Below are 24,773 nucleotides of genomic sequence, written 5' to 3'. Positions count from 1 at the left end.
TCGAATGTCTGAAAAAACAATCACGCTGCCTTTTACATAGATAGACCTCGCTTGCTTGCAATTGCAGTACTTATAGAGAACGTCGAAAGAGACATATTACAGGATAACTTAGTCATCATAGCATCTTTTTTAAAAATAATAGTATCCGAACTCTACAAAATCTAACACTCTGTGTATGCTTAATTCATGGCATAAATATGGCAAAAGTTTCTTAAATATATACCACTCCGTTTCACTGACTGTAAATCAATTTGAATGTCCGCTAGATGCAAGGTAAGAGAGTTGAATACTGTAGGCTTCTTTCAGCTCTGCCAGTACCTGTGAAATAGTCAGTCTCCGCAATGCATCTCTCTCTACAGACCTTACAGCGACTAAGGCTGCCTTTCTCATGCTTTCCAGATCAAAACTTCCCTTTATCCTCTCATCCACTATCTCAAATGCTCCTGCTTGCAAGTAAGGCTTGGCCTGGAATATATACAATCGTAAACAACCGAACATTAGATTCAAATTCACCGTTAAACTCGAGTTAGGCATATTAACATCCTTGGAACCTATGTGAAAAAGAACGCACGATATTAGCAGATAGAAAGGAGAGAACTTTAGTTTACCCATAACACCAGATTGAAGGAATCAGGAGTTCCAGAATGAGTCATTGGTTCTCGCCCACATATCAGTTCCAACAGAACAACTCCAAAGCTGTAGACATCACTCTTCTCTGTCAACTGCTGTGTAGAGTAATACCTGCAATCATGTTTAACTATTAGTTAGGCATCTATTTACTTTAAGGCTTTGCGGTTGAGAGTGTAAGATTACTGAGAACTTACTCAGGATCAAGATAACCAGCTGTGCCCTTTACAACCGTGGTCACATGAGTTGCATCTGCCTGGGTTACTTGCTTACAGAGACCAAAATCACAGACCTTAGCATTCATGTCCTTGTCCAGTAATATGTTACTGCACTTCACATCACGGTGTATGATCCGTGGATCACTCCCGTTGTGCAAATAGTCCAACCCTTGAAAAAAAATGACGTTTGTGTAGTCATTGATCCTGAAAGAAGTTTTACTAATGATATAATGACAAACATGGAGTTCATTAGGGCATACCTTTTGCAGCATCAACAGCAATTTTCAGTCTGCGAACCCAACTTAACGAGACGCTCTTACTATTTCGACCTGAGAAGAGCGTTAATACTTATTATTAAATTCTTAGGCCACAAAAAAGGACTGCCAGATTGTGTAGTTAGACAAGTGTATAAAGTATACATATTTATAGTTATATACCATAGAGGTGATCGGCCAAAGATCCACCAGCTAGATATTCATAGACTAGTATCTGCTGCTTTGATTCGTAACAGAATCCCTCCAAGCTTACAAGATTCTGATGCCGAACTTTTGACAGCAATTGCACCTAAAACCAGTACAACGTATAAGAAACCTAGAACCTCTACATAGAAATGTCACAGTTCTTGAGACTGCATAAAACAATAAACACATTCTAAAATATTAAGGCGCAAAACGATTACTTCGATTTAACTATAGATCTAGGACTAACCTCATTGATAAAGGAATCAGCTCCAAGTTGAGTTTTATCGAACCGAACTTTTACAGCTACTAATTTGCCATCTGAAAGCTTTCCAAGATAAACAGAACCAAAACTACCGCGGCCTACAACTTCCTTAAATTTGTTTGTTGCTGCTTTGATTTCCTTGTAAGAAAAGATTCTTGCAGCATTCCAGTTTCGCATGTCTATCACAGGTTCTCCTGAATATATATATATTGACAATAACCTTGGTGAAAAATATGAATCTCCAATTTAAAAAAATAATAAAGCTATGAATTTTGAACATACTTGTTGCATATGTGACTTCACTTCTCCTCTTCTTCGTGTACAGGAATACTGAAAGAGAAACAATGAGAAGAGCGAATACGGCTCCGCTGGCCGAGCCAAGTATTATTGCTAAATGATTGTTGGTGGGCTTCCTTTCTGTAAAGATAGTAACTTGTGGAGTCTCAATTGAAGGGTTTGATGAAGCATCATTGCATGTCATTGTGGAGAAGGAAAGACACAAATTCCCTGATGTCCTGAGAAAAATTAAAGCATCATCAGGCCTGAAATACTAATTGGAGACAGAGAATCAAATCTTACCTTACTTCCAAGCTTTCTCTGTTTAGCGACTGCGGGAGTGTACCTTCTAGTTTATTGTTTTCCAGATTCCTGGGCAAGAGAGGAGTTTTCATTAATGGATACAAGAATTCATGCATCAACATGGTTCGCAAAAATTTTCCTGCGATCACTTACAATAAGTGGAGGTCCTCCAACCCACTGAGGCTGTCAGGTACTATTCCCTCCAAGCTATTACTTTGCAAATCCCTTCCGGTTGCAGAGTTGGAATTCAGTATTAGTACTGTGTCATAATGTGAATCTTGTCAAATATATGAAGGTATCATTGCTTACAGAATTTGAAGGCTGGCCAAGTTCTCAAACTCCGAACCAAACGATGTCAGCTGATTGAAACTCAAGTTCCTGAAACATTCAGTTAAAGCTTTATTTGTCATTCTTCATAAACACAAACTTGGTGTTGTGGATGCTAAGTAGAGACAATACAGTTTCTCAAGATGTTGAAGGCTCCCTAAATTCTGTATTTCTCCGGTAAGCGATGTGTTATGCAAATCCCTGGAGCAAAATGCAAAGTATATGAAATGTAGAACAGATAAAGTGGACTCATTATTCATGAGGCAGCTGCACAGTAGAAGACTTTACAGTGATTTAAGATCCAACAAGTCGCCAAATGTTGGACTAATTGACCTCAAATTGATGTCTGAAAGTTCCCTAGAAAGGAAAGACATTAAACCAGTGTGAGGAAACTTGTGGGGTAAGAAAGGAAGATCTCAGGAAGACAGGAATTTTCTTATGTGTACATACAAAGATGTGACAAGAATTCCTTCACATCCAACGTGATCCCATGGTGTTGGAGAGCATGGATCATCTTGCCAGTCCAGATCCAAACCAGTAGACTGCTGAATAACCTGAAGTGCTGAAACTGCAAAACGATTCACAGAACGAAAGTTAAAGAGAGTGAATCTCAACTACTTGAATACTGAACTCAGAAAGGACATTGAACCTGTGGTTGATGAGGCTTCAAGTGGAACATCAACAATCTCGAACACCTCGATTGCGTTTATTTGAGGACTAAATCTGTTACTTTTAAGTGTGACATTCAAGCTCTGTATTCCCTTCCAAGTAAAGTGGAGTGTGCTGGCTTCTGCCATTCTTACAGTATAATTTGATTCAGCAACAGCGCCATTAATCAAGACATCGAATGAGGGGGACACAGGAAGAATCCCAGCAAAGTAGAGCACAACATAGTAGTCCCCTAGAGTATCAAGAGGAAGATTGTATGTTAAGGCATCTCTTCTTGCCAAAACTCTTGCGGTTTGAAGAACATCGACCGGAGGATTCTCCTTGATAGTTGTTAAATTTAAGCTGAGTAGAACATGGAACCCAGCTGACACATGAAAGGGTGTATAATCCTGATCAGCATCCCAAATCCGATCATATGGATCTGAAGGGTACCGGAGTGATCCGTTAATATATCCACTGTTGATACGGTATGCCTTCCGAAGTGACTTGCTTTCATAAGCTTCTTCTGGTAGTGGCCGAACTTCGATTGAAGAAATGACAGGAGATCCACCATCTGGTATAGCAAGTAAACAGAAGGGTAGTGTGTCCTTAACAGGCCATACAAACTCTTCTGTCCATGGATCCTTGGTTGTGAGGTTTACAGTACTGGTAACAGCTGTGCCAAGAGAAACAGAGAATGCAGGGGGTTTCTGAAGTTTATCATAGTTTTTGTACACAAATCGAGCTCTAATAAGCACCAACGACGACACATTCTTCACCGGCAGCCTATAACATTGGCGACCCTTGGAATCGGGGAAAAATCGAACTGGTACATGAGATGAGGAGGTAGTACCATCAATGTAATCAACGGTAGTAGTGTTGCCTGTGTTAATGTATGCATAGTCTGAAACCCATGAAATGTTTGATGAATCCACATAGTTTGTCGCTCCGCCACAAGTCAAGCTCAAGAAGCCTGTGCCATGAAAGTGTATATAAGCAACAGCATTGACAACTACAACTGGTAAGAAACTAACACTACAATGTATGAAGAACATTAAAAATATGCAATCCCAGCGCATACCGTCTTGATCATTGCAGAAGCAGACTCCCAGAAAGCCAGGTATCAGAAACAAGCAGACCCAGGAGCAGTTGAGTGACTTGAGTCCCATAGAATCAGAATGTACTAAGCACACTTGCTTGAAGTTCTGAACTAAAATATACTTGAGAAAAAGCAGAAAATATGATGGGAAAATTGTTGTTAGTCTGTTGGGTTGGAAACTTTGATTTGAAGGTAATAAACATCATTATAAGGCGTGGTGAGTGCTGCTATCATTATTATTGAGGTGATGATGACCATGATCAGTGTTATTCTTTGTTTGTTACACCCAACCACTGAAGGAGGAAGAAGTAGTGGTGACTAGTGTGTTGGTCAAAAGGCAAGGTCTACACTTGCAATCTTGTAGACCAAGTCCTTAACGAGGTTCAATTTTCAAACTGAAAAGGATCTTGAAAAACAACTGCTTTATGATTGGTTTGAAATATAAGGCCAAAACTGTAGTTTTTTCTTCTTCTCCGGAGGGAGTTTAATAATAGAAATATCGACTATTTGCTTTGTATTCCAAGAAAAAAAAATGAACTAGGTAATGTGTCATTCTCTCTACTCTCTAGATAAAGACAAAACGACAGACACTTGCTATGCGTGTGATGTCAAAGCTTTGAAGTTTGAACTACTTGGGTGATACCTTAATTGTTAGAGAGATCAAATCATATGAATTCGGAGGGTTTTGTGTTCAATACTGATTGAGAGTAATTCTTTGTTATCACATGATGAGCTTTGGTCTAACTCACTTTATCATCAAGTGGATTGTACGCACTAGCCTAACAGTCCAAATTAAGTCTCATATCATATGTTTACAGGACAAACTCGTATTGATGTTATTCTGAGTTTTAACAGAAAAATGCCAAAGCGTGATATCCAAGTCTATGTTATCTTTCTTTGGTAGTAAACTAATTCGTTGGGACACACATGCTTGCTCTTACTCTTTCATTGGTTTCATGCGAGTGAAATATTGATTGCATAGGATGCTTAGTGCAAGCTTTGCTTCAAATCTCATATTCACTTCACATTTCTATCTTCACAATAAAGGAAATCTACCTTTCCACAAAAAGTGCGTTTTCTGCCTCCGAAGTCTGAATCATGAAGAATTATTGCCACTAATCCAACTTGCCACCTGGATTGATTTCCATCTCATCAGGTTTTTTATTCTCATGATACCTTGAATTCCCTTTCGTTGAACGTTGAATATGATTCATGCAACTATACTGACATTATTAATCCTATCGCACTTACACTGGTATTTACCATATTGAGGGTCCAGTAGATGATACTGCAGTTATTACAACTGTGCATGAAATCTTGTGCATACAAGAACTAAGGACGCCTATCATGACTGACAAAAAGAGAGGCAAAACAAAGGCTGCGTAATCAAATATCTAATGGAGAACCAGTTGCTAATCTAAGGTCGAGTACTCAAGTTGCTGAATACTGTAACATACAAGCCATACCCACCAAGATCTTGCAGAAACTGTAAATTTTGGGAATGGACAATGATGCAATAAGTATTTAATAGATCAGAGGAGCTTATTATTGACACAAAGGGAAAAAAAGAAAAGACCAAGTCACTAAACAATTATTTTCATCATATGAGAAGACAGAACGGTTTGTTATTTTACTTGGACTCTAACAATGATATGCTAACATCATCCCAAGGTCGCTCTCTCACCTCAAACTTGAGGTCAAGGTCCATCACCTAAACTTTTCTAGTCATAAAAAATCAGAAAACACATGCCAAGAAGAATGCCACAGTAACATAAACAAATTTGTATACCCTATTAAAAATGCCAGAATTGAGGCCGGTTCCACATGTCGGTTATGTCAGCCTTTTCCCATTTATTGGGAGGATCATCCCTTCTGTAAGTTGCGTGGCGCTTCTAATTGTGGAAACACTATTAATATATTTACTGATGTGCTTGTCCGTGCCAACATATACATGCATGGTTTGGTATGTTTCTTTCTTTCTTGCCTAGATAAAATCTGGTATATTATTGGCAGTTCACATTAAAATTTGACCAAAATCTATGAACGTTGATCCAATTGACTATATAGTTAGATTCAAGCAAAATGTGAAAGCTGAAACTGATACTATACTGTTCATTGCTGAAACTTCACAAGGTTGGAGACTCTAGCCATTCTAGTCAGTAATTAAATTCATTACTATATAAATCAAATGACAAGTTCTACATACCATCTTACCCCCCTAGCTCAAATCATGCGTCATTTTTGTGTCCTCAGTCATTATAATTTCCATATCCCTAATAGCACGCTTCAACACAGTGCCAAGCCTAGCAATCGCCTCATTTTGTTGTTGTAAAACCTGAACAGGTGCAAAGATGCTTGTTACCTAATATGAACATGGAATACCAGATTGCAATTGCTGCTGGTAGAAGAATCATCTTTACCATGAACCCATCAGTACAAATTGAAAGATAATGACTATTTTCCGAACCAAATACTACACTACAGTAAATGTTTTACACGTTCCCCTGGTAAAGGAGAAAGATACAATATGCTTCATGAAAGAAATTATCACCACCTTATAAAAAGCAGTGACAAAACTTTAAATTTGTATATCCTTACCTCTTGCATATCAGCAAGAGACTGTTCATGAATTTTAGTAGACCCTGGAAGATAAACAGAAGAACAACCAACAGCAGTTGCTTGTACACGAGATCCAGTGAGCATCTCTGAACTCTCCTTGAAAGTTCTGCTCCAGATCCTTTCAGCTGTGTTAATTCTGCTTGTTAGTTGAATTCATTGATTATGTGCTACGCACAAAGACTAAAGAAGAGAATATGGGACCTTTACCAGTCTGGTTATTGTAGCTAACTTCTCAGCAACCTCTACTTCCCCTTTCATTAAGGGCAACCTGCAACCTTTATTCTCCAGTGACTCAACTATTCTCATAACCTTTGGGAATAAAGCATGACAAACAGAAATAGAAGTAAATTAGCTTTATATGCAACCATGAGTCAGATTGGAAATCTCAGGATGATTGTAACAGACCCACCCAAAAATGGCAATTAGACACTGGTCAATTAGCATCTATAGTAGATTATGAGTAGCTACCTCAAAGTAGGAGATCACGGGTTGCAAGCAAAAGGGAAGGAAGAAAGTAAAAATTAGTCTCAAGCATAATAAGAACTTCGTTTTCCGCAGATGAAACATATCCCCTGGTTTACAACTTCTTATTAAGAGGATAAGACTATTCTCACCCTTATTAAGCGCCTCTGAAGACTTTGCTCCTTTTGTCTCAATCTCTCAATCCAAGGAAGAGTCTCTGCCTGAAAATGCCTTTGGAGCTGCAAAGAATGTTGTGTATCAAACGCAAATCAAAAAAAAAAAAAAATCCTTGTTTTAGCAAGTGACAAAAAACTACTAAGATAATAAGGTGACAAAGTACCATTTTCACATTCCTTTGTGTCGTTCTCAACCTCTCAGCATCTGAGAGAATGACTTCATCTTGGATCTGAATTACAAAATAAAAGTCCAATTACCACAGGCCACTAGTACAAATAATGACAGGAAGGCAATATTTTGTATTCCTAACAAGATACAGCTTGACTATTTTTTAGTGACGCCATATAAATGATATCAGTACAGTAACCACACCACCATGTTCTCAAGAAATTTACATCCTCTACTATAAACTTCAACCAGCACTGCCAATATCGTCATCATCAATCATACATGGTATTGAAACCATCAGATGAAATTCTTCAGCTATAAGTCATGGAAAATTTTTAAATCATGACAAACTATAAGTGCCAATGCCTGCCTTGAAAAATTCAGCTAATTCTCTTTATATTGTGGTCTTAAGTGGAAAACGGAAAACATCAGAAGATATCATATTCTTTACCCATGAACTTCAGAAGAAGAAGAAAAAAAATTAAAATGGCACTAACGCCATACCAACTTAGACGGGCAACATTACTTCCCCTGACACAACTGAAATGCAACAACATTCCTTCCACAATTTGTTAAGAGAAAAAAAAAAAGCTCCTGAACCTAATTGCCACATTGAGAGTAAGAAAACATTGTGTTTCCCTTCAGCGTTTCTTTGTATCACCCCCTTCAACATATCAAATACACTCTTTACTTCTTAAAGAGATCCAGATTTCCTCTCAAATTTTTGGAATTAACACCCCAGGCACTACCTTCAATTTGCATTTCCAAATGCCAAAAAGCTATAGCAAATTGGTCCCTAGATATGTCAATCAAGATTTAGAAGATCCCTTTCTCAATCCACAAATCCTATCAGTGCATGTCAACCATTTTAAGCGGAAAACCAAATGGGCATGTGTAACTTGACTAACTTCCCATCTTCTGTGATAAGTAAATAACCAACTACCCTCAAATTTCTACCTCCAGGATTTCAAAATTGATATCGATGAACTACAGTTTAGAACAACTACCTTCAGGCGCTGTGAGAGATCCTTCAAACCCTGAACAAGCTGCGGCCAAAGACGTTCCCGATCAGTACTATGCGTAAAGAATAATTAGTGTAGGATTTAAGTTTAACACAACAGAAAGAAACAAGAGTGAGGAAAGGAAACACACTTGAATGTCACGATCGGCGAGAGAGAAAGGAAGGGGCGCCACGGGTGCCATCTGAGTGGTCAATTGCGCATTAGGGTACAGGGTCGCTTGCGGCGTGGCAAATGGAGTTTGGAATCCGAAACCCGTGGCCAGCTGCTGAAACAGTGGAGTCTGCTGCTGTTGCTGCGGCATTTGTGACGCAAATGGCGTAGACAAGAGAGACGACCCAAAACCAGTAGCGAAAGCAGGCGTCGATGGGGTTCCAAAGCCTGGCGTCGAAGACGGAGTGCCGAAAGCTGGCGTAGACGACGGGGTACAAAATGATAAGCCATGAAGCAAAAGTTAAACCTTGCACTCTTTTTTCTCTTCCCTAGTTGGTGGATCGTGATTTGGCCCACTCCACAGCTATCCTTACAAGGATTACAATACATGGAGTGTGCTTGTGAGGGAGCTTACAGCACCTGATACATTCAAGTCAATGGCTTCATCAAACCTACAGTCATGATCTCCGAGTCAGTGTACTTGAAGGAAAACACAAGATAAATTTAAACCCAAAGAAACAAAGGCACAGTTTCCAGAGTTCCGAAATACATGAAGGCCCAAAATATAACACAAATATAGTGACAGATTTAGGGGGCCGGCGAGGGCCATAGCACCCCTAACCTTAATTGAAAAAAAAATTGAATATATTTTTGAAGAAAATAATTGAGTATGAAGCAAGATTTACTCTATTCATATAATTAATGATATTATTATTAATTTCCAAAGTCTCCCTTTTTAGTTGATTATACAGACACATACAAGGAGGTTGAAACAAATAATGTTCTACATGAAAGGAAAACAAATCAAGAAATTTTCCTACAGTTATAGTCTTATAAATGTTTCGTAAATATAATCTATAAAAAACCTTTGCACCCTACACTGATACATGACATAAGTTTATCACAATATAATGTATTGAATTTTGGATACTAAAATTGCACGACTAGTATATTATAAGGTGTTTTGAGCATGATTTAGATGATAAAAATTTTAAACTATTAATAATCTAATTTGGTAAAACACCCAACAAAATAAATCCCAGTACCTCCTGAGCTCAGGCCACAGATTGTTTAGCCATAGGTCATCCAGAAAGTGATCATGCACACATACAATAAGAACCAAGTTAGCACCTTGGAGTTGCAGTCTTCAATCAGAAAATTTAGTCGACCTTGTTTTCCATTAATACCAACTTTAGCTCAGACCAATTTTTAGCAATAAATTGAATAATCAAATTGCACTTCCTGCCCTAGAGGAGTTTCAAGTGAAGTTTCAGGATTTGCATGGCTTCAGTTATCGAATTGGTAAAAATTCCGGGGTACGTTACCCTGCTGTGTACCTGGGTCCTTGTGAATCATAGCAACCAATTCTAACCAATATTCGTATGCAAGATACCAATAACAATTTCAAATATGAAAGTAAAACAGCATACCTTCAGACTGATTCGAACCAGCCCAATAAGACCATAGAAGCGAGCAAAAATCAACAGCACATTTGCCTCTCGACAAATTATATCGAGTTTCACCATGGAGCCTTCCACAAGCTGAAAGAGACAGTTACATAAAAACATGACAAATCAAAACGAGTATTTAATGTTTGGCGACCTAATCACTCACAAGGAAGCTATAATGTAGAGAAACTCAATCAACAGCATACCCAATGACAGAAACCATGAAAATTAAGAAGAGTTAGGCAGCATTAGTAGGTAACTAGGTGGAAGCCACTGCAGCATCGAATTAAACATCGACATGTACGCACATCAAACACAAAAACACATTGAAATTTGAAAGTTAAATGGAAAAACAATTGCACTGAGCATGCCGAACGTGGGAGCAAAACTAACAGGGCTTTTAAAAAATAAGCAACTAAAGGATGGCTGTAAATTCACACACCTGAGTGGCTACTACCAATGTAAACTGAGAGAAGAATGACGGATTAGTCTCAATTAATGCCTGCGGATCCTCCTCAATGAACTTGGCTTTAACAGCATCGTTTAGGTCTTGGAGGAATGAACATACATGTTCCGCTTCAATTGTCCAACACAGGATTCGTCCACTACCAACATCAAAAGTTAAGGATAGAAAATGTGTCCAAGAAAAAAGCTAGTAAATGAGCACGGAAGAAAAAAGTAACATACCCATGAAGTTATTTCCGAGATCACCCACTTCAACTTTGGATCCATCAACCACTGTGATGCTCCCAACCCCATCAAAGGCAGCCTGTCCTTGCTCACCCCGTATCCTGCAATTTCAAATAACGGTTTAAGTTGAAGCAAAACTTCAGAAAAATCACATAATAGAGAAAAAAAAAATTGCATTTTCTACTTCAAATGTTCACGAATAAAAATAATGGTCCGCTTTTGACCAGAATCATAATAAACATTCTCATAGCAAGGGAACTAAAAAAATAACGCATAAATAGCATGCCTAACCTACCAGACTATCTAAACATTTCCCCCAACCAAGTGCAATCCTCATGAACACATGTGAAAAAGTTAAGCATCAGACTAATTTCGACAATTTTTTAGATGTGTTATGAATTTATATACGACACTCTGGAAATTTTATCCTAGGAGCCCAACCAAAGGTTTGGTTTCAAAAATACATAACTCCACAAGGAGCGAAGACTTTGAAGGAGGCATCAATAGCTTCCTTTATAGTTGTCCTCGTCCATTGTAATCATCCTGAATTTCAGAAGCTCCTAAAATGTTTGAAATTCAGCTAAGACAAAATTCCTAGAGAACAATAGAAGACAAAATGATAAGCCATGAAGCAAAAGGTAAACCTTGAACTCTTTCTTCTATTCCCTGGTTGATGGATGACTACCACAATGTGATTTGGCCACTCGTCAGCCATCTTTACAAGGATTGCAACATATGGTGAATGCTTGAGAGCTATGGGATCTGATACATTTAAGTCAATGGCATCTGCAAAACCTAGTCATTATTTTCCAGTCAGTACTAAAAAAAATCACTTGGCCATAAAAAATCGAAAAAATACAACATATAATATATTCAATATGAAGAAATCACCTCAAATATCCCGATGGGTGACTCATGTATAAATTTGACTCGTGAATTTGGTGTCCGAGTCAATCTATTGAACAGGGATGAAGAGGATGTACTATCACAGAGCACAAGTTGAATTCTATAGTGCATTAGCGATGGCTGAGGCCTTGAAACCTGACTAGCCACCGAGAAAACCCTACATGCCATTGTCGTCTTCACCTCGACATTCTTTCACAATCCAAATAATCTCGACCACCAATATAGTTAGCAAAAGGGGACTAGAACATTACTACATACTGTGGAATATAACAGTTTTCCAGCTTCCAACTCATATTAGTCATAGTAACATATATGTAAACTAAGATTCTTAACCTGATTCTTAATACATTCATAGGGACGATCAAGAAAAATCTAAGGCAATGATGAATTAAATATAATACATTCATAAGAATGATCAAGAAAATGTAAGCTAAATTAGTAGACATTAAAACAAAAATAAGGGTTCATTTGATGTGAAATCAGATGACCATAACAATTTTACAAAATGTCATAAGAAAGGCTTCACCAATTGCTACTTAGGCTAATCTTGGCTTTTACAAAAATAGTTCTAAACACTTAATCTCAAATGGTCAAACAATAGGGTAAGAAAAATTGTAAAGTATGTCTTCACCATTTGCTCCCTTTGGACTAATCTTTGTGTAACCATCATCGCCCCAATCCTTGTAAAGATGGTTGACGAGTGGCCAAATCACATTGTGGTAATCATCCATCAACCAGGGAATAGAAGAAAGAGTTCAAGGTTTACCTTTTGCTTCATGACTTATCATTTTGTCTTCTATTGTTCTCTAGTAATTTTGTCTTAGCTGAATTTCAAACATTTTAGGACCTTCCGAAATTCAGGATGATTACAATGGACAAGAAGAATTTTTTGACAAATTCGGTGTTAGAAAATTCGATCCCAAAATGCACCTTTCGGTTCAACAACTAATTGACTATATGGATGTCAAGCCAGGCAAAGAATTTGATAAAGTAGGATGTTTTGGGTCGAGTTATAATCGTGCTTATGGATGGATAATGAGAAACGGTATTTGTCTTGACCGTGATTATCCCTACAGGGGAACGAGAGATCCCAGTAGAGGATGGAGAAATATTCAGGTATTATCTATTCCAAAAGTAATTTAAATTTGTTAATTAATTCTTTTAATAACATGATTACTGATTTTTTTTTTTGAAATTTTACAGTCTACTGTCACAATTAGTAATTTCTCTAAAATTGTGAAAAAAGTAGAAAGTGAGAAAAAAATCCTGAAAAACCAAGATTTTAAGTGGTTGACGTTGTAGGTGTTCCAGGACTTCTTTCTCAAAACTTGGCTTTCCAGGACTTCTTTCTCGCTTTCTACTTTTTTCACAATTTTAGAGAAATTACTAATTGTGACAGTAGGCTATAAAATTTCAAAAAAAAAATCAATAATCATGTTATTAAAAGAATTAACCAACAAATTTAAATTACTTTTGAAAAAGATAATACTTGAATATTTCTCCCTCCTCTACTGGGATCCCTCGTTCCCATGTAGGGATAATCACGGTCAAGGCAAATACTGTTTCTCATTATCCATCCATAAACACGGTTATAACTCGACCCAAAACATCCTACTTTATCAAATTCTTTGCTTGGCTTGACATCCATATAGTCAATTAGTTGTTGAACCGAAATGTGCATTTTGGGATCGAATTTTCTAACACCGAATTTGTCAAAAAATTCTTTGGATTTAAATATGATGTACGCCGCCTCGATTGCAGCTGTAGCTACCATAGCCCAGTGATGTAAAACATCGAATGTGAATACCACATCGGTGGTCTGTGGTTCCAAGTTTCAGTATATAAGAGCAGCTCCAACGCGTGTAGCAAAATAGGGAAAAAGTCATTTTGAGGGATGAAATTTGAAAAATCTTGTTCCAACCGGTACCTCAACAAATCCCTCAAAATAGAAAAAGTTGCACAGCCTCCCTCATTCCTGGGGAGGCAGCCGGCTTCCCCCAAAACTAAAAAATAATATTTTATTGATTCTCTCTCCTAATTCTTTTCTCCATCGCGGGAACTCTCGTCGACACTACACTATTCCTTTTTTTAAAATAATAAATAAGTGGTGATTGAAATAAGATATGGTAGACAAATTTAAAAAAAAAAAAAAATTTTAAAAAAAATAATATTAAAAATCATTCATTTATGATATATTTATTGATATTAGTTTAAATTAATATCAATTAACATTATTATTAATATTAAAACAATGTTATTTGTATTTATTAATAATAAGTTAAGTTGAAGGTAGTTAAAAGTAGTTATATTAAAAAATAATAAAATACTTGATGTCATGTTGAAATGATGGATATGGTTGGAGTGATGTTAAAATAGGGATCCCCTAAAATAGATTTTTGGTTAAAATGGGGGAGAGGTTGTCCCCCAAAATAGTATTGTGGGTTGGAGATGCTCTAAGTGGGCCAAACCTAACATTGGACAACCGGTTTTCCAGTGGCTAGTTAGGGTCGCTTATTGCTGGGCTTGGGCATGGATTTACATCAGATGCAGGTTTCGAAAACACGTGTCGAGCAGTGGCCTGCTGGATTTCCATGGCACGTACCGGGCCCTGCGGGGCATAGTACCGGGGGTGTCGGCGGCCCAGAGGTGTCAACGGTGTGTCGTAGAGGGTGAGAATGATGTAGAACATCGAATGTGAATACCACATCGGTGGTCTGTGGTTCCAAGTTTCAGTATATAAGTGGGTCAAACCTAATATTGGACAACCGATTTTCTAGTGGTTAATTAGGGTCGTTTGTTGCAGGGCTTGGGCCTAGATTTACATCACCCAGCAACACCCTAAAACATCATTTTCAAAAGTTATAAGCAATACACTAAATGCAATAATATATTAAATGCGTAAATGAATTAATTAACTTACCACAAGCACCTTGGCTGCGGACTTCAGTGATACCAAATCTATAACACACTTCATACTAGCACTAAACCAAAAAAATAATATTAAACAAAATCAATTTCCTGTATAAAACATATTAATACAGTAATTAAATTTTAAAAATAAAACCAAAATTTCAAAAAAAAAGACCCAAAAAAACCTCTGTTGAAGCCATTTCCTGCAAAATACAACGGGTATCATTCACCACAAAATATGAGAAGTGAAAGCAACATGTGTATTAACACAACCCTGAGGTAGAAACAATACAGAAACCACAAACACAGACAAGAATACAAAAAGAGAAAACCAATTGATTGTAGTTGAAGATGGGAGTACAAACAAGTAAGTAAACTAGCTAAGCTAGCCGCATTCCCAGCTACTTAGTACCCTTTTTTCACTTACAGCTATCTACGACATTCAGGGGCTGTGTAACTTCTGTTAGAAGGCTTTTCTTAATCCGTAAGTAACCGATTAAGAAAAGTGAAGATTGGTTCTGTACCAAGTCATGGTGATGCTTGATAAAGGTTTATTTCGTCGATAGCATTTTCTGATGTGGGATGCATAGTAGCTGTTGTGACAGTAGGGGTCCTAAGGCGGGAATTGTCCTAAAGTAGCCATAGCGTTGATTGCTTTCTATTGATTTGATTGTAGTTGAAGATAAGATTGATTGTAGTTTTTCTCATGTGTCAAGAAACAGAAAACCACGAAGAACCCAAGAGACCCCAGAGGAAAAAAAGAAACAACTCAACAACAATGGAAAACAACAAACACAATGATTAAACCACAATCAATAAGAGAATGGAGTCACATTATGAAAATGAAGATTGAAAGAAGAGGGAAATTGAAAACAAACCTGTAGCCGGAGCTGTGTTGCGAGGTTTAGCGTCTAGGACGTTAGGGTTGTAACCGGAGCTGTGTTGTGAGGTTTAGCGTCGACGTTAGGGTTTAAGTCTGATGTTAGTGTTAGTAACATTGGACTGTGCCAGCTGCCAGCGTGAAAATGGGCTGCGCTGGCAGTGTGAAATTGGACAAGATGCACACAAAAAAAATCCGAAAACAATATGCAGAAAAAAAAAATTCAAAAATTGCAAAACCTGAACCATCCAAAGGCTTCAACGCCTGCTCCACTTCCTGCTGCTCGAAGATGAGGGTCAAATAGAATGTCGTTGAAGGACGAACGAGATCTAGACCGTTCATGAGGAACGGACGTTCCGGATCTCATCATCACCAGTGTAGCCATCGGCGTATCGATGCTGATAAATTGAAACATGGCAGATCTCGTCCTACAAACAAAGGGCTTTCACCTGGTGTAGCCATCGATGCCATGCCGATAAACTGAAAGATGCAGAGAAGCCATGATGGGAGCGATTGAAATAAGGAGATGGAGAGATCCAGAAGATGAAGTGTTGGAAGAGAAGCCATGAGGGGAGTGATTAAAATAAGGAGATGGAGAGATCCAGAAGTGAAGATAGTACTGGGTCCGTTTGGGTCTCCCCGGTAGAAGCAAAAAAAATTCAAGAGAATATCCCGGCGAACCGTAGTCAGGATGAGCCCACCTATCCCGAGAAGGGGACCTTTCTTAGCTTTCATTCCTGCTTTCAAGCTCATTTGGTTCTTTTTAATAGTTCACCAAAGTAGATCTACCTAAGCGGGAATTGCCCCTACGAGTATGGTTTTTCTAGCGCGAACCGCGTCTCACAAATGACGGACGCGTCCATGGTTAAGGTGTTTGGGAGTGTTGTCCGGTGGGGTTTCACCCCACCAAATCCCGACAAGCGTGAAAGCTCCTGAGAGCTGCTTTCACGCGAGAATGAGTTTGACGGATCTCTGTTCCGGAAATAAAACACGTTCAATTTTACCCGTTTACCCTCAAATATTTCACTTAATGACAATTTTGTCCTAATCAAAATCTGACCTAAACCACCTGCGACACCAGGTCCATCGACAGTCCTATGTGCGACACCAGGTCCACCGGCAGTCCGGCACCCATACTCAATTCGGCTCCCTCGCGACACCAGATCTCACTAATTTCAGTTATGGGTTACAGTATAGACATATGATTTCGGTATATAAAGCATAGCGGAGAGTTGTCGAGTGATTGCAAAGTGGTTGTGGGGCAAAGGCAAAGGAAGAAGTTCAGAGAGTGCTCGAGTCGTAGGTTGAAGAAAGTGAATAGAAAGTACTAAAAATATCGTTAATTTTTATAATATAGCATTAATAATTTAATACCATTATAGTAAGAAAATTAATTTATATATGGTCAACAAAATAGTGGATGAGGTTTCCAGCTTTATTAATATAAGAATAATTTATTTTTAAAAATAATTTAATTCATCATAAAACATAACATATTAATTAGATAATATTTAAAAATTAATTAGGATACATATAACAATTAAAATTAGACAAAATTGATTTAATTGTTCACCCCACCTCACCACAGTTAAACTGTCCATCAACTCACCTCACCATAGTGGCATAGTTTTTTTAGTGGTACGTTAAACACTTTTTGTCAACAGAACTCATCTCATAACACCACAATTTTTTACCTCATAGGACCTCACCTCACAACACAACAATACAAAGCACTCCCACTCCCACTCCTCAAACATGTTAAATCATTATGTCCTGTAAGGCTGTAACATGGTCCTCATAAGGGAAAATGGATCCAATTATGATCTGTTGGAATAGTTAAACACCGTAGTTATAGCCTATTCTTCACAATCTGAAACTGCTATTTGTAGTAAGCTATCCTATTTGAATTTTAAGCATTTAGATAAGCGAAGTTTGGATCTCAGCGTACTGGTTAAGGTTGGTTCATAGTAACCTAGGAGGTAAAAGCCCAAAGCACGGAAATAGCTTCTCCACGACGCTGGATGCTGTGCACATTTGCCTTCCCAACTCAGCCATAATTGCGGGAGACTTATGCATGAGGTGTTGTTTTATTTTTTCTACTAGATAAACCATTCTTCAGTGATGGTTGCCTATCTTAATGATTGCCGTGGAACTAATAGTACCCTGCTTTGGTTGGTTGTTAGATTGTTGAATTGCTTTTGATAAATTATTCTACGAGCAGATGATACAACTGCTGAAGGACCAAAATATGTTCTCATGGCGGGGAACAGCCTTCTGAGGTCAGCACCCTAGGCTGGATAATTTGTATTTGTTTTATTATAATGCTTTTGAAGCTTTGGATGGCGAATTCACAATGTCTCTATGATTGATATTGATAGGTTGAGATTTGGGATCTTAATACTGCAAAAAGGATGGCCCATCTACCTCAATCAGGTGTTGGTGGCTCTATTAAGGGGAGAGGTTTGTCTCATTCGTATTTCTCTTCTAATAATGTCATTTACTCTTTTTCATAAATATTTGGATGGTGTTGTTGTCTCATCTCTTTTATGATTGGTGAACTGGTATGAAACAAATGAGACAGTCTATCATTTGCATCTGCACCAATTAAAGAAGACTACTTGCATTTTGGATTCAAGTCACGTTGATATGGTTATGCACTTATGCACATGGGTTAAATTTTTTTTTATTATATTGGAATTCAGGAAAAAGAATTGAGCCATACTATGGTTCAGATGTCAGTTAATTGTGTTCAGTTGTTTGTATTTTTATCAATCAATCTTCACTTTTATCATCAATATATAAGATACCCCTCATATGGTATCTTTCAATATAGTGACAACTTGAGAATGCTTCTTAAATATTGATTTATGCATAGTTCCGATATATATGTAAAAATATACATAGACATATAGGTTCGTTTATAAGCCACTCCTGATTCAGTGATTCTATGCCATCTGATAATATGCATCCATTTGTTTTATGGCAGGCATGTGCATGGCTGTTCAAGCTTTTTTACCTCCAGATTCACAGGGATTCTTGAATGTCTTGGCTGGGTAAATGCTTGTTTTTTCTTATGTGCAAGTGAACACTTTTGCAGCTTAAAATTTTTATACTTAAATAATAATCTCGTATATTCATATATTATGTGACTTGTACGTACATTTCTGTGCCTAAGATGTGTTACCTTTTCCTTTACATGGCAGTTATGAGGATGGTTCCATGCTCTGGTGGGATATGCGGAATCCAGAGATTCCCTTAACTTCTTTGAAGTTTCATAGAGAGCCAGGTGCTAGACGTAGCACTTGAAGTCTTGAACCCCCCTCTTTCACTTTTTTCTCTTTTATTTTTCTTTCAATCTATGTTTGGAACATGCTGTGATACTTTACAAGTTAAATGTGCAGTTCTAAGCCTTTGCATTGATGCATCATGCAATGGGGGTATCTCAGGAGCTGCATATGACAAAATTTTGTTATATAGTTTGGATCATTCCAAGGTAATTTATGTGTTTTTAAGTTTCATTCAATTGTCTATTAATTGTGCAATCTCTCTTTTGCAAAGGGTCGTTAATCCTTCTATTTGAAACCCACTCCCCTCTCTCAATTTTGATGTAGAATATTGGTTATCATAAATCTTCATAAGGTGAATAGTGTTCTCTACCATTTGGCGGTATATGCATACGCATACACACGTAAGCTGTAAAAGTAGCACTATAAGCAATTTATAGTATGCGAACAAGTCCATTTGCCTCATTCAAATGGGCAGGCATCAAACAACTGTAAGCTGTTCTCTATGAGTGCACAACACAGGGAGAGTAATAACTGTAAGAATCAGGTTAAGGAAACATTAGAGAGCCTTTTAATGATGAATTAGTTATTTTGTGATGATAACAAGTTATTTGTTCTTATAGCATGGCATTGGCATTTATATAATTCTCATGGATACATTTGAAGTACGATATCACAAGACAGAAGTTACGTTCCTCTCATTCCTTTAAGTTTTAACCTTGTACATTTGTGTCTATGTTATTTCTGCAGTTATACATGAGTTTGTGTTTGTTATGGGCCATATCACCATTTTCCCAATGCTATAAATACATTAATTTTGAGCATGGTAATTCTTCTAGCTTCTTTGAACATGATATTCCTTCTCCGTTAAATCTTATTGCTTGATTTTGATCATTTACCTTTTGGTTCTATCTGCTTATTGTCTCCTATTTGAAGCATCAATGTTACAGTTCCTTCATTTTCCCCTTCTTTTGTTAACTGTAGGGTTGTTTCATGGTCAAGAGAGAAATTAGCTTGGAGCGTCCTGGTATCTCAGGCACCTCAATTCGGTTAGATGGCAAAATTGCCGCAACCGTTGGTTGGGACCACAGGTTGATGAAGCAATGCTATTTTCTGTTAATATATGGGAGGTAATACCAATTTTCGATATTAGAACTATTGTACATTATGCCACACTCCTATAGTTACCTCTGGGGACACTGGAGATAGCAATTGCACTTCCTTACAATAAGCTTCTACCAGCCATATATTTTTCTTTGATTCCCTTTTTCTTTTCAGTGATCCTTTGATAGCTAAGAATCATGATGTCTGCCACATTTCCTGGGCGTATTTTGTGAGAGTGGCATCATTTACTTTATGACTATCTGGAGAGCTAGTCGTAACTCTTTATTGCCATAGGAATTTCTTTTATGCTTTAGCTGCTTCTTCTGGATTGAATATAACCACTTTTGGTTTTGGTTCTTCCAAATGCGTGGTTGCAGTTTCATGCATACAAGCTATTGAAAAAGTATCACTGGGGAATCATGGCCTAGTTTTGATAAATGCACAACCACAAACAATATAATGGTAGTTCAATGGAGTACAATTCTCTCAAATGAAATTTTAAAACATTTCTCTCTCATAATACATGTTGACACAGGGGAAAAAAAGAAAGAGACCCAAGTCACTAAACAATTATTTTCATCATATGGGAAGACAGATCGATTTATTATTTTACTTGGACTCTAACAATGATATACTAGCATCATCCCAAGGTCACTCTCTCACCTCAAACTTGAGGTTAAGGTCCATCACCAAAAATTTTCTAGTCATAAAACATCAGAAAATACATGCCAAGAAGAATGCCACAGTAACATAAACAAATTTGTATCATGGTTGCAAAAATCGCTAGTCGGCCGCTAGGCGGTTCACGGGGACTAGGGATTAATTGGATTAATCGGGAACTAGTCGGAGATTAATCGTTTTGAGTTTTTTTAATTAAAAAATATATATATACACAATACATATCATATATATGTGTAAAAACACAATATAAATGACATTTCTTAGGAAGGAGGTGGCTGGCCTCTTGAAGAAAGAAATTAAAAGAAAAGGGTTTTAATAAAACAAGGTTTGGACTTTTGAGTTTAGACGTTTCTAAGGTTGTAGATTTTTTTTAAAGAAAAAATATTAAGTTTGAATACTAGTCAAAGTTTAAATAATAAAATATTAAGTTAAGGGCTACAATAAAATACTTGACCCATAAAACCAAGATGAGCCCAACATTGTAACATAAGTTGAACAACCCAAATAAATCTAAGCCCAAGATTCATAGAAAAAGAACGATCAAATGAAGGCACTGATGGAGAGAACCAAAAGAACCAAAAGCTTCCAGAGAACAAGAAGAACATGAAGGAAGCCAAGAAGAGACAAAGAACCAGAAGCTTCAAGAGAACAAGAAGAATGACACTGATGGAGAGAACCAGAAGCTTCCAGAGAACAAGAAGGAAGCCAAGAAATTCCAGAGAACAAGAAGAACGACATTGATGGAGAGAACCAAAAACTTCCAGAGAACAAGAAGAACATGAAGGAAGCCAAGAAGAGACAAAGAGAACTAGAAGCTTCCAGAGAAGAACAAGGAGGAAGCCAAGAAGAGACAGATAAAGAGAATCTTCCAGAGAACAAGAAGGAAGACTAACCTGCAATCTGATTTGGTCGTAGATCGTTGGTCGAGTTCGAAGACAGGCAATTGAGACCTCATTCTCCGAAATCAGTCTTAGTCGAGTCCGAGCGAAGCTGGCTTCATGATTCACAGACTAGTCGGTATTTAGTAGAAGAGTCGGGGCTTAATCGGGTCACCGATTAAGTGACCCGATTACCCTCTAGTCGCATCGGCAAGTGCCGATTACCGACTAGTCGCCGACTAGAGGGATTTTTGCAACAATGATTTGTATACCCTTTTTAAACTGAAAGGGAAATTATTTGATCAAAGCCTTGGCAGGTCTTCTCAATTCACAGAAAAGGGTCAACTAGCCAAAACCTCATGGAGACACAGAATGACTACGAAGTGAGCACATCATTAAACAAAAGCAATAAAACAAAATCACACTACCCCGAAATGTAAAACAAAAGCTCTTATGTCTCAGCAGATACTCAGATTCAAAGTTTCCAAAAGAAATTAACTTAAAAGAATTCATTATGGCCAAATCCACAACAAAATTGTAAGAGACTAGCTAGAAAAGCTAAAGACTTCAATACTTGACAGGGGCAAGTATCTCCAGCTGGGAACCAAGCTTCTCCTCTGCAGCCTTCTCAGCCTTCACCCTAAGTTTGTTCAGCTGCTTCTTCCTGTCATATGCAACCTTCGCCCTCTCCTTTCTCTTGTACTCCAACTCCTGTTGCCAACAGAATCATCAGTCACAAAAGTACCAATTCTCACTCAGGAAGAAAAATTTTACATAGAGTATTGTCTCATACTTCTCCTAAAGAAGCAGGGAAAGTTTAAAAAAAAAACACTAAAACTAAAACTATTACTAAATAGAGCCCATGTATTTCATTCACAAACCAACATTCATGGGCTACAATGATTTCAAAGGAGCTTGGGAACAAAACGCTTCTTCCACACTAGTAAAGTATTGTACAAATGTACACCACAACAATAAGAAACTAAAGGCAAAACTCACCCTGATGGTGCATAGTGGTTCCATCCGACCTCAGACGACAGCCGGCCCAACAAACAGTATTTGTGACCCTTCTGAAGCCTCAATACCCTATTAAGCATAGCAAATTAGCAATAAATGATTAACATAACAAAAACAGCACTGAAAATAATCAATAAATGCCGTACATGATTTTAATTTTTAGGTGTAATGCTAACGAATCAACTTAAGGAGAAGCAGAGGGAATTTGACAGAAAATTTGAAGAGTGCTTTAATTTGGCTGACAAGGTATTTGTTGTTTATCTATCAAATTGGCGTTTGTACATGTTGATGCCCATAGATATCTCTCGCATAGGCACTATTAGATATATTATCTTATAATCTGTATTTACTGTGTATACTTGCAAGTATACACAGTAAATACAGATTATAAGATAATATATCTAATAGGCACCTTGATGATCTTATATATTAGAAATAATCTGAACCATGCTCGTAGCAATATGGAGTGATATCTTGGGATGATGAATGTAATGATGAAGCAGATCAAAAGTTGGACGAGTCTTGTTTTCTTGTTGTATAATGTCTCCCGCACATTCTTTTATAGAATCTTATCAGTCAAATGCCCCTTTAGCTGTGGTAGTATAACTAGTATGGATTTTCTTTCATCTCCACATTACCATGTGTGTTATCATAGTGTGAATTATCATATTATGGAAAAGGAATCCTTCAAAATAGTGCTATTGTTTTCTTTAAAAGTTCCCCCTTCTCAGTGTAATTCTTGACTAATTTGCTGATTAACACTTCAGTTACTGAATGTGAGATATAAACTCTACGATGTGATTGCAATAGCACATTGATTTTCCACAAGGTAAACTTTAACAGAGGCAAAGTAATAGGACATACTGCATTCGTTGCATGATACTAGATTTTCTAAAGAAGCATACAATTCGTTGCATGATATATCAACCAATGCTACATGTTTAGCGATACAATGCATGTGCACTTCTCTCCAGCTGCTCAGTTGGTTACCTTGTTAATCTGTGGTTCTTGGTTGAATGGCTTAGTTACGCTTTGAGACCTGAACATAATATTTTGGGAACCATGAACTCTTATACTTTAGATGACGGAAGTTGTTAGAGTGGAGCTGGGGTTTAAGGTTATTTTGTGTTGGAGCCAGATAAATGGATATTTGGATTAAGGTTTAGTTTTTATTGGTGCCAGATAAGTATGCACTGATGTCCTCGAGAGCTAATTCGGGAAGTCTTAAAAATGCCAGAATTGAGGTTGGTTCCACATGTCGGTTATGTCAGCCTTTTCCCATTTATTGGGAGGATCATCCCTTCTGTAAGTTGCGTGGCGCTTCTAATTGTGCCAACATATACATGCATGGTTTGGTATGTTTCTTTCTTTCTTGCCTTATCATGGATCTCTCTCACTGATACATTTAGGAATCATGGATTCTGGAAAAGCAGCTTGACCTCATGTCCAATAGAAGCATCCTGTGGACTGATTATGGCCTACGTTCTCTAGCCAAAACAAGGTGATTCTGAATCTGTTTATACCCATCTCTTATTTTTCAAAGTTTGCTAAGATACTTGGAGATCATGTTAATCATATTGAATAAACTTTAATTAAGCAAGACCATCTTTGTTCACTGCAGTACTTTATACATGAAACGCAATACAGAACACGACCCACCGTACTGGAGAGGCCCAATTTGGATGAACATGAATTACATGATACTCTCTGCACTCCACCATTACTCCAGAGGTATAAGCCGTAATCATAATCTTGCTTTACTCATATCTGTTGCTGAAGGATCCAGAAAGGGTAGAACCAGCATATTGTGCATATTGCGATCCTCTGATCAATACCAATAAACCCCTTTTGGTTCTGTGGATGTCTGCAATAGCTGCCCAACAAAACCAGTTCCAGTTGCTATTGCCAGTCATCTAAGAAATGAATTCATACCAATCTCCATCATTCTCTCAATTGAGTACTATTGGACAATTCTCTCTTTAGATGGCAGATTTTTCAACATATACAATTTTATAGGGAAAATCTATTCAAACCTGGATAAAACCTGGTATACTATTGGCAGTTCACATTAAAATTTGACCAAAATCTATGAATGTTGATCCAATTGACTATATAGTTAGATTCAAGCAAAATGTGAAAGCTGAAACTGATACTAT

General features: G+C 37.5%; 3 protein-coding genes, 1 long non-coding RNA gene and 1 pseudogene across 4 annotated transcripts; 2 read left to right on the top strand and 3 right to left on the bottom strand.

The window, feature by feature from the left end:
• Positions 1 to 96: 96 nt before the first annotated feature.
• On the bottom strand, positions 97 to 4,603 carry LOC119999429 (probable LRR receptor-like serine/threonine-protein kinase At5g48740). Its single transcript, XM_038846986.1, has 15 exons — positions 4,204 to 4,603; positions 3,124 to 4,095; positions 2,925 to 3,042; positions 2,763 to 2,831; positions 2,607 to 2,675; positions 2,457 to 2,525; positions 2,301 to 2,372; positions 2,148 to 2,216; positions 1,851 to 2,083; positions 1,554 to 1,762; positions 1,283 to 1,409; positions 1,106 to 1,174; positions 825 to 1,014; positions 609 to 741; positions 97 to 465 (listed from the first exon to the last, which is right to left on the bottom strand). Exons 1-15 carry the CDS (start codon positions 4,289 to 4,291, stop codon positions 247 to 249), a joined length of 2,706 nt encoding a protein of 901 aa, XP_038702914.1. The 5' UTR covers positions 4,292 to 4,603; the 3' UTR covers positions 97 to 246.
• A 1,703-nt stretch (positions 4,604 to 6,306) lies between these two features.
• On the bottom strand, positions 6,307 to 16,301 carry LOC120000184 (annotated as a pseudogene).
• Positions 16,302 to 17,675: 1,374 nt separating this feature from the next.
• On the top strand, positions 17,676 to 21,724 carry LOC120000594 (protein DECREASED SIZE EXCLUSION LIMIT 1-like). Its single transcript, XM_038848720.1, has 9 exons — positions 17,676 to 17,732; positions 17,837 to 17,932; positions 18,032 to 18,113; positions 18,640 to 18,706; positions 18,857 to 18,939; positions 19,055 to 19,146; positions 19,922 to 20,067; positions 20,336 to 20,444; positions 21,638 to 21,724. Exons 3-9 carry the CDS (start codon positions 18,065 to 18,067, stop codon positions 21,722 to 21,724), a joined length of 633 nt encoding a protein of 210 aa, XP_038704648.1. The 5' UTR covers positions 17,676 to 17,732; positions 17,837 to 17,932; positions 18,032 to 18,064.
• A 311-nt stretch (positions 21,725 to 22,035) lies between these two features.
• Positions 22,036 to 22,707, bottom strand: LOC120000190. Its single transcript, XR_005468586.1, has 2 exons — positions 22,600 to 22,707; positions 22,036 to 22,311 (listed from the first exon to the last, which is right to left on the bottom strand). It is a non-coding gene; the product is annotated as an uncharacterized LOC120000190 (long non-coding RNA).
• A 78-nt stretch (positions 22,708 to 22,785) lies between these two features.
• On the top strand, positions 22,786 to 24,473 carry LOC120000593. Its single transcript, XM_038848719.1, has 6 exons — positions 22,786 to 22,863; positions 23,385 to 23,393; positions 23,563 to 23,707; positions 23,825 to 23,922; positions 24,027 to 24,118; positions 24,239 to 24,473. Exons 1-6 carry the CDS (start codon positions 22,786 to 22,788, stop codon positions 24,456 to 24,458), a joined length of 642 nt encoding a protein of 213 aa, XP_038704647.1. The 3' UTR covers positions 24,459 to 24,473.
• Positions 24,474 to 24,773: the final 300 nt, after the last annotated feature.

Source organism: Tripterygium wilfordii, chromosome 6, assembly GCF_013401445.1.
Source record: "Tripterygium wilfordii isolate XIE 37 chromosome 6, ASM1340144v1, whole genome shotgun sequence".
In the NCBI taxonomy this organism is placed as follows: domain Eukaryota; kingdom Viridiplantae; phylum Streptophyta; class Magnoliopsida; order Celastrales; family Celastraceae; genus Tripterygium; species Tripterygium wilfordii.
The sequence above is the reverse complement of the archived record's forward strand: the minus strand, read 5'-3'. Positions and strand labels throughout refer to the sequence as shown.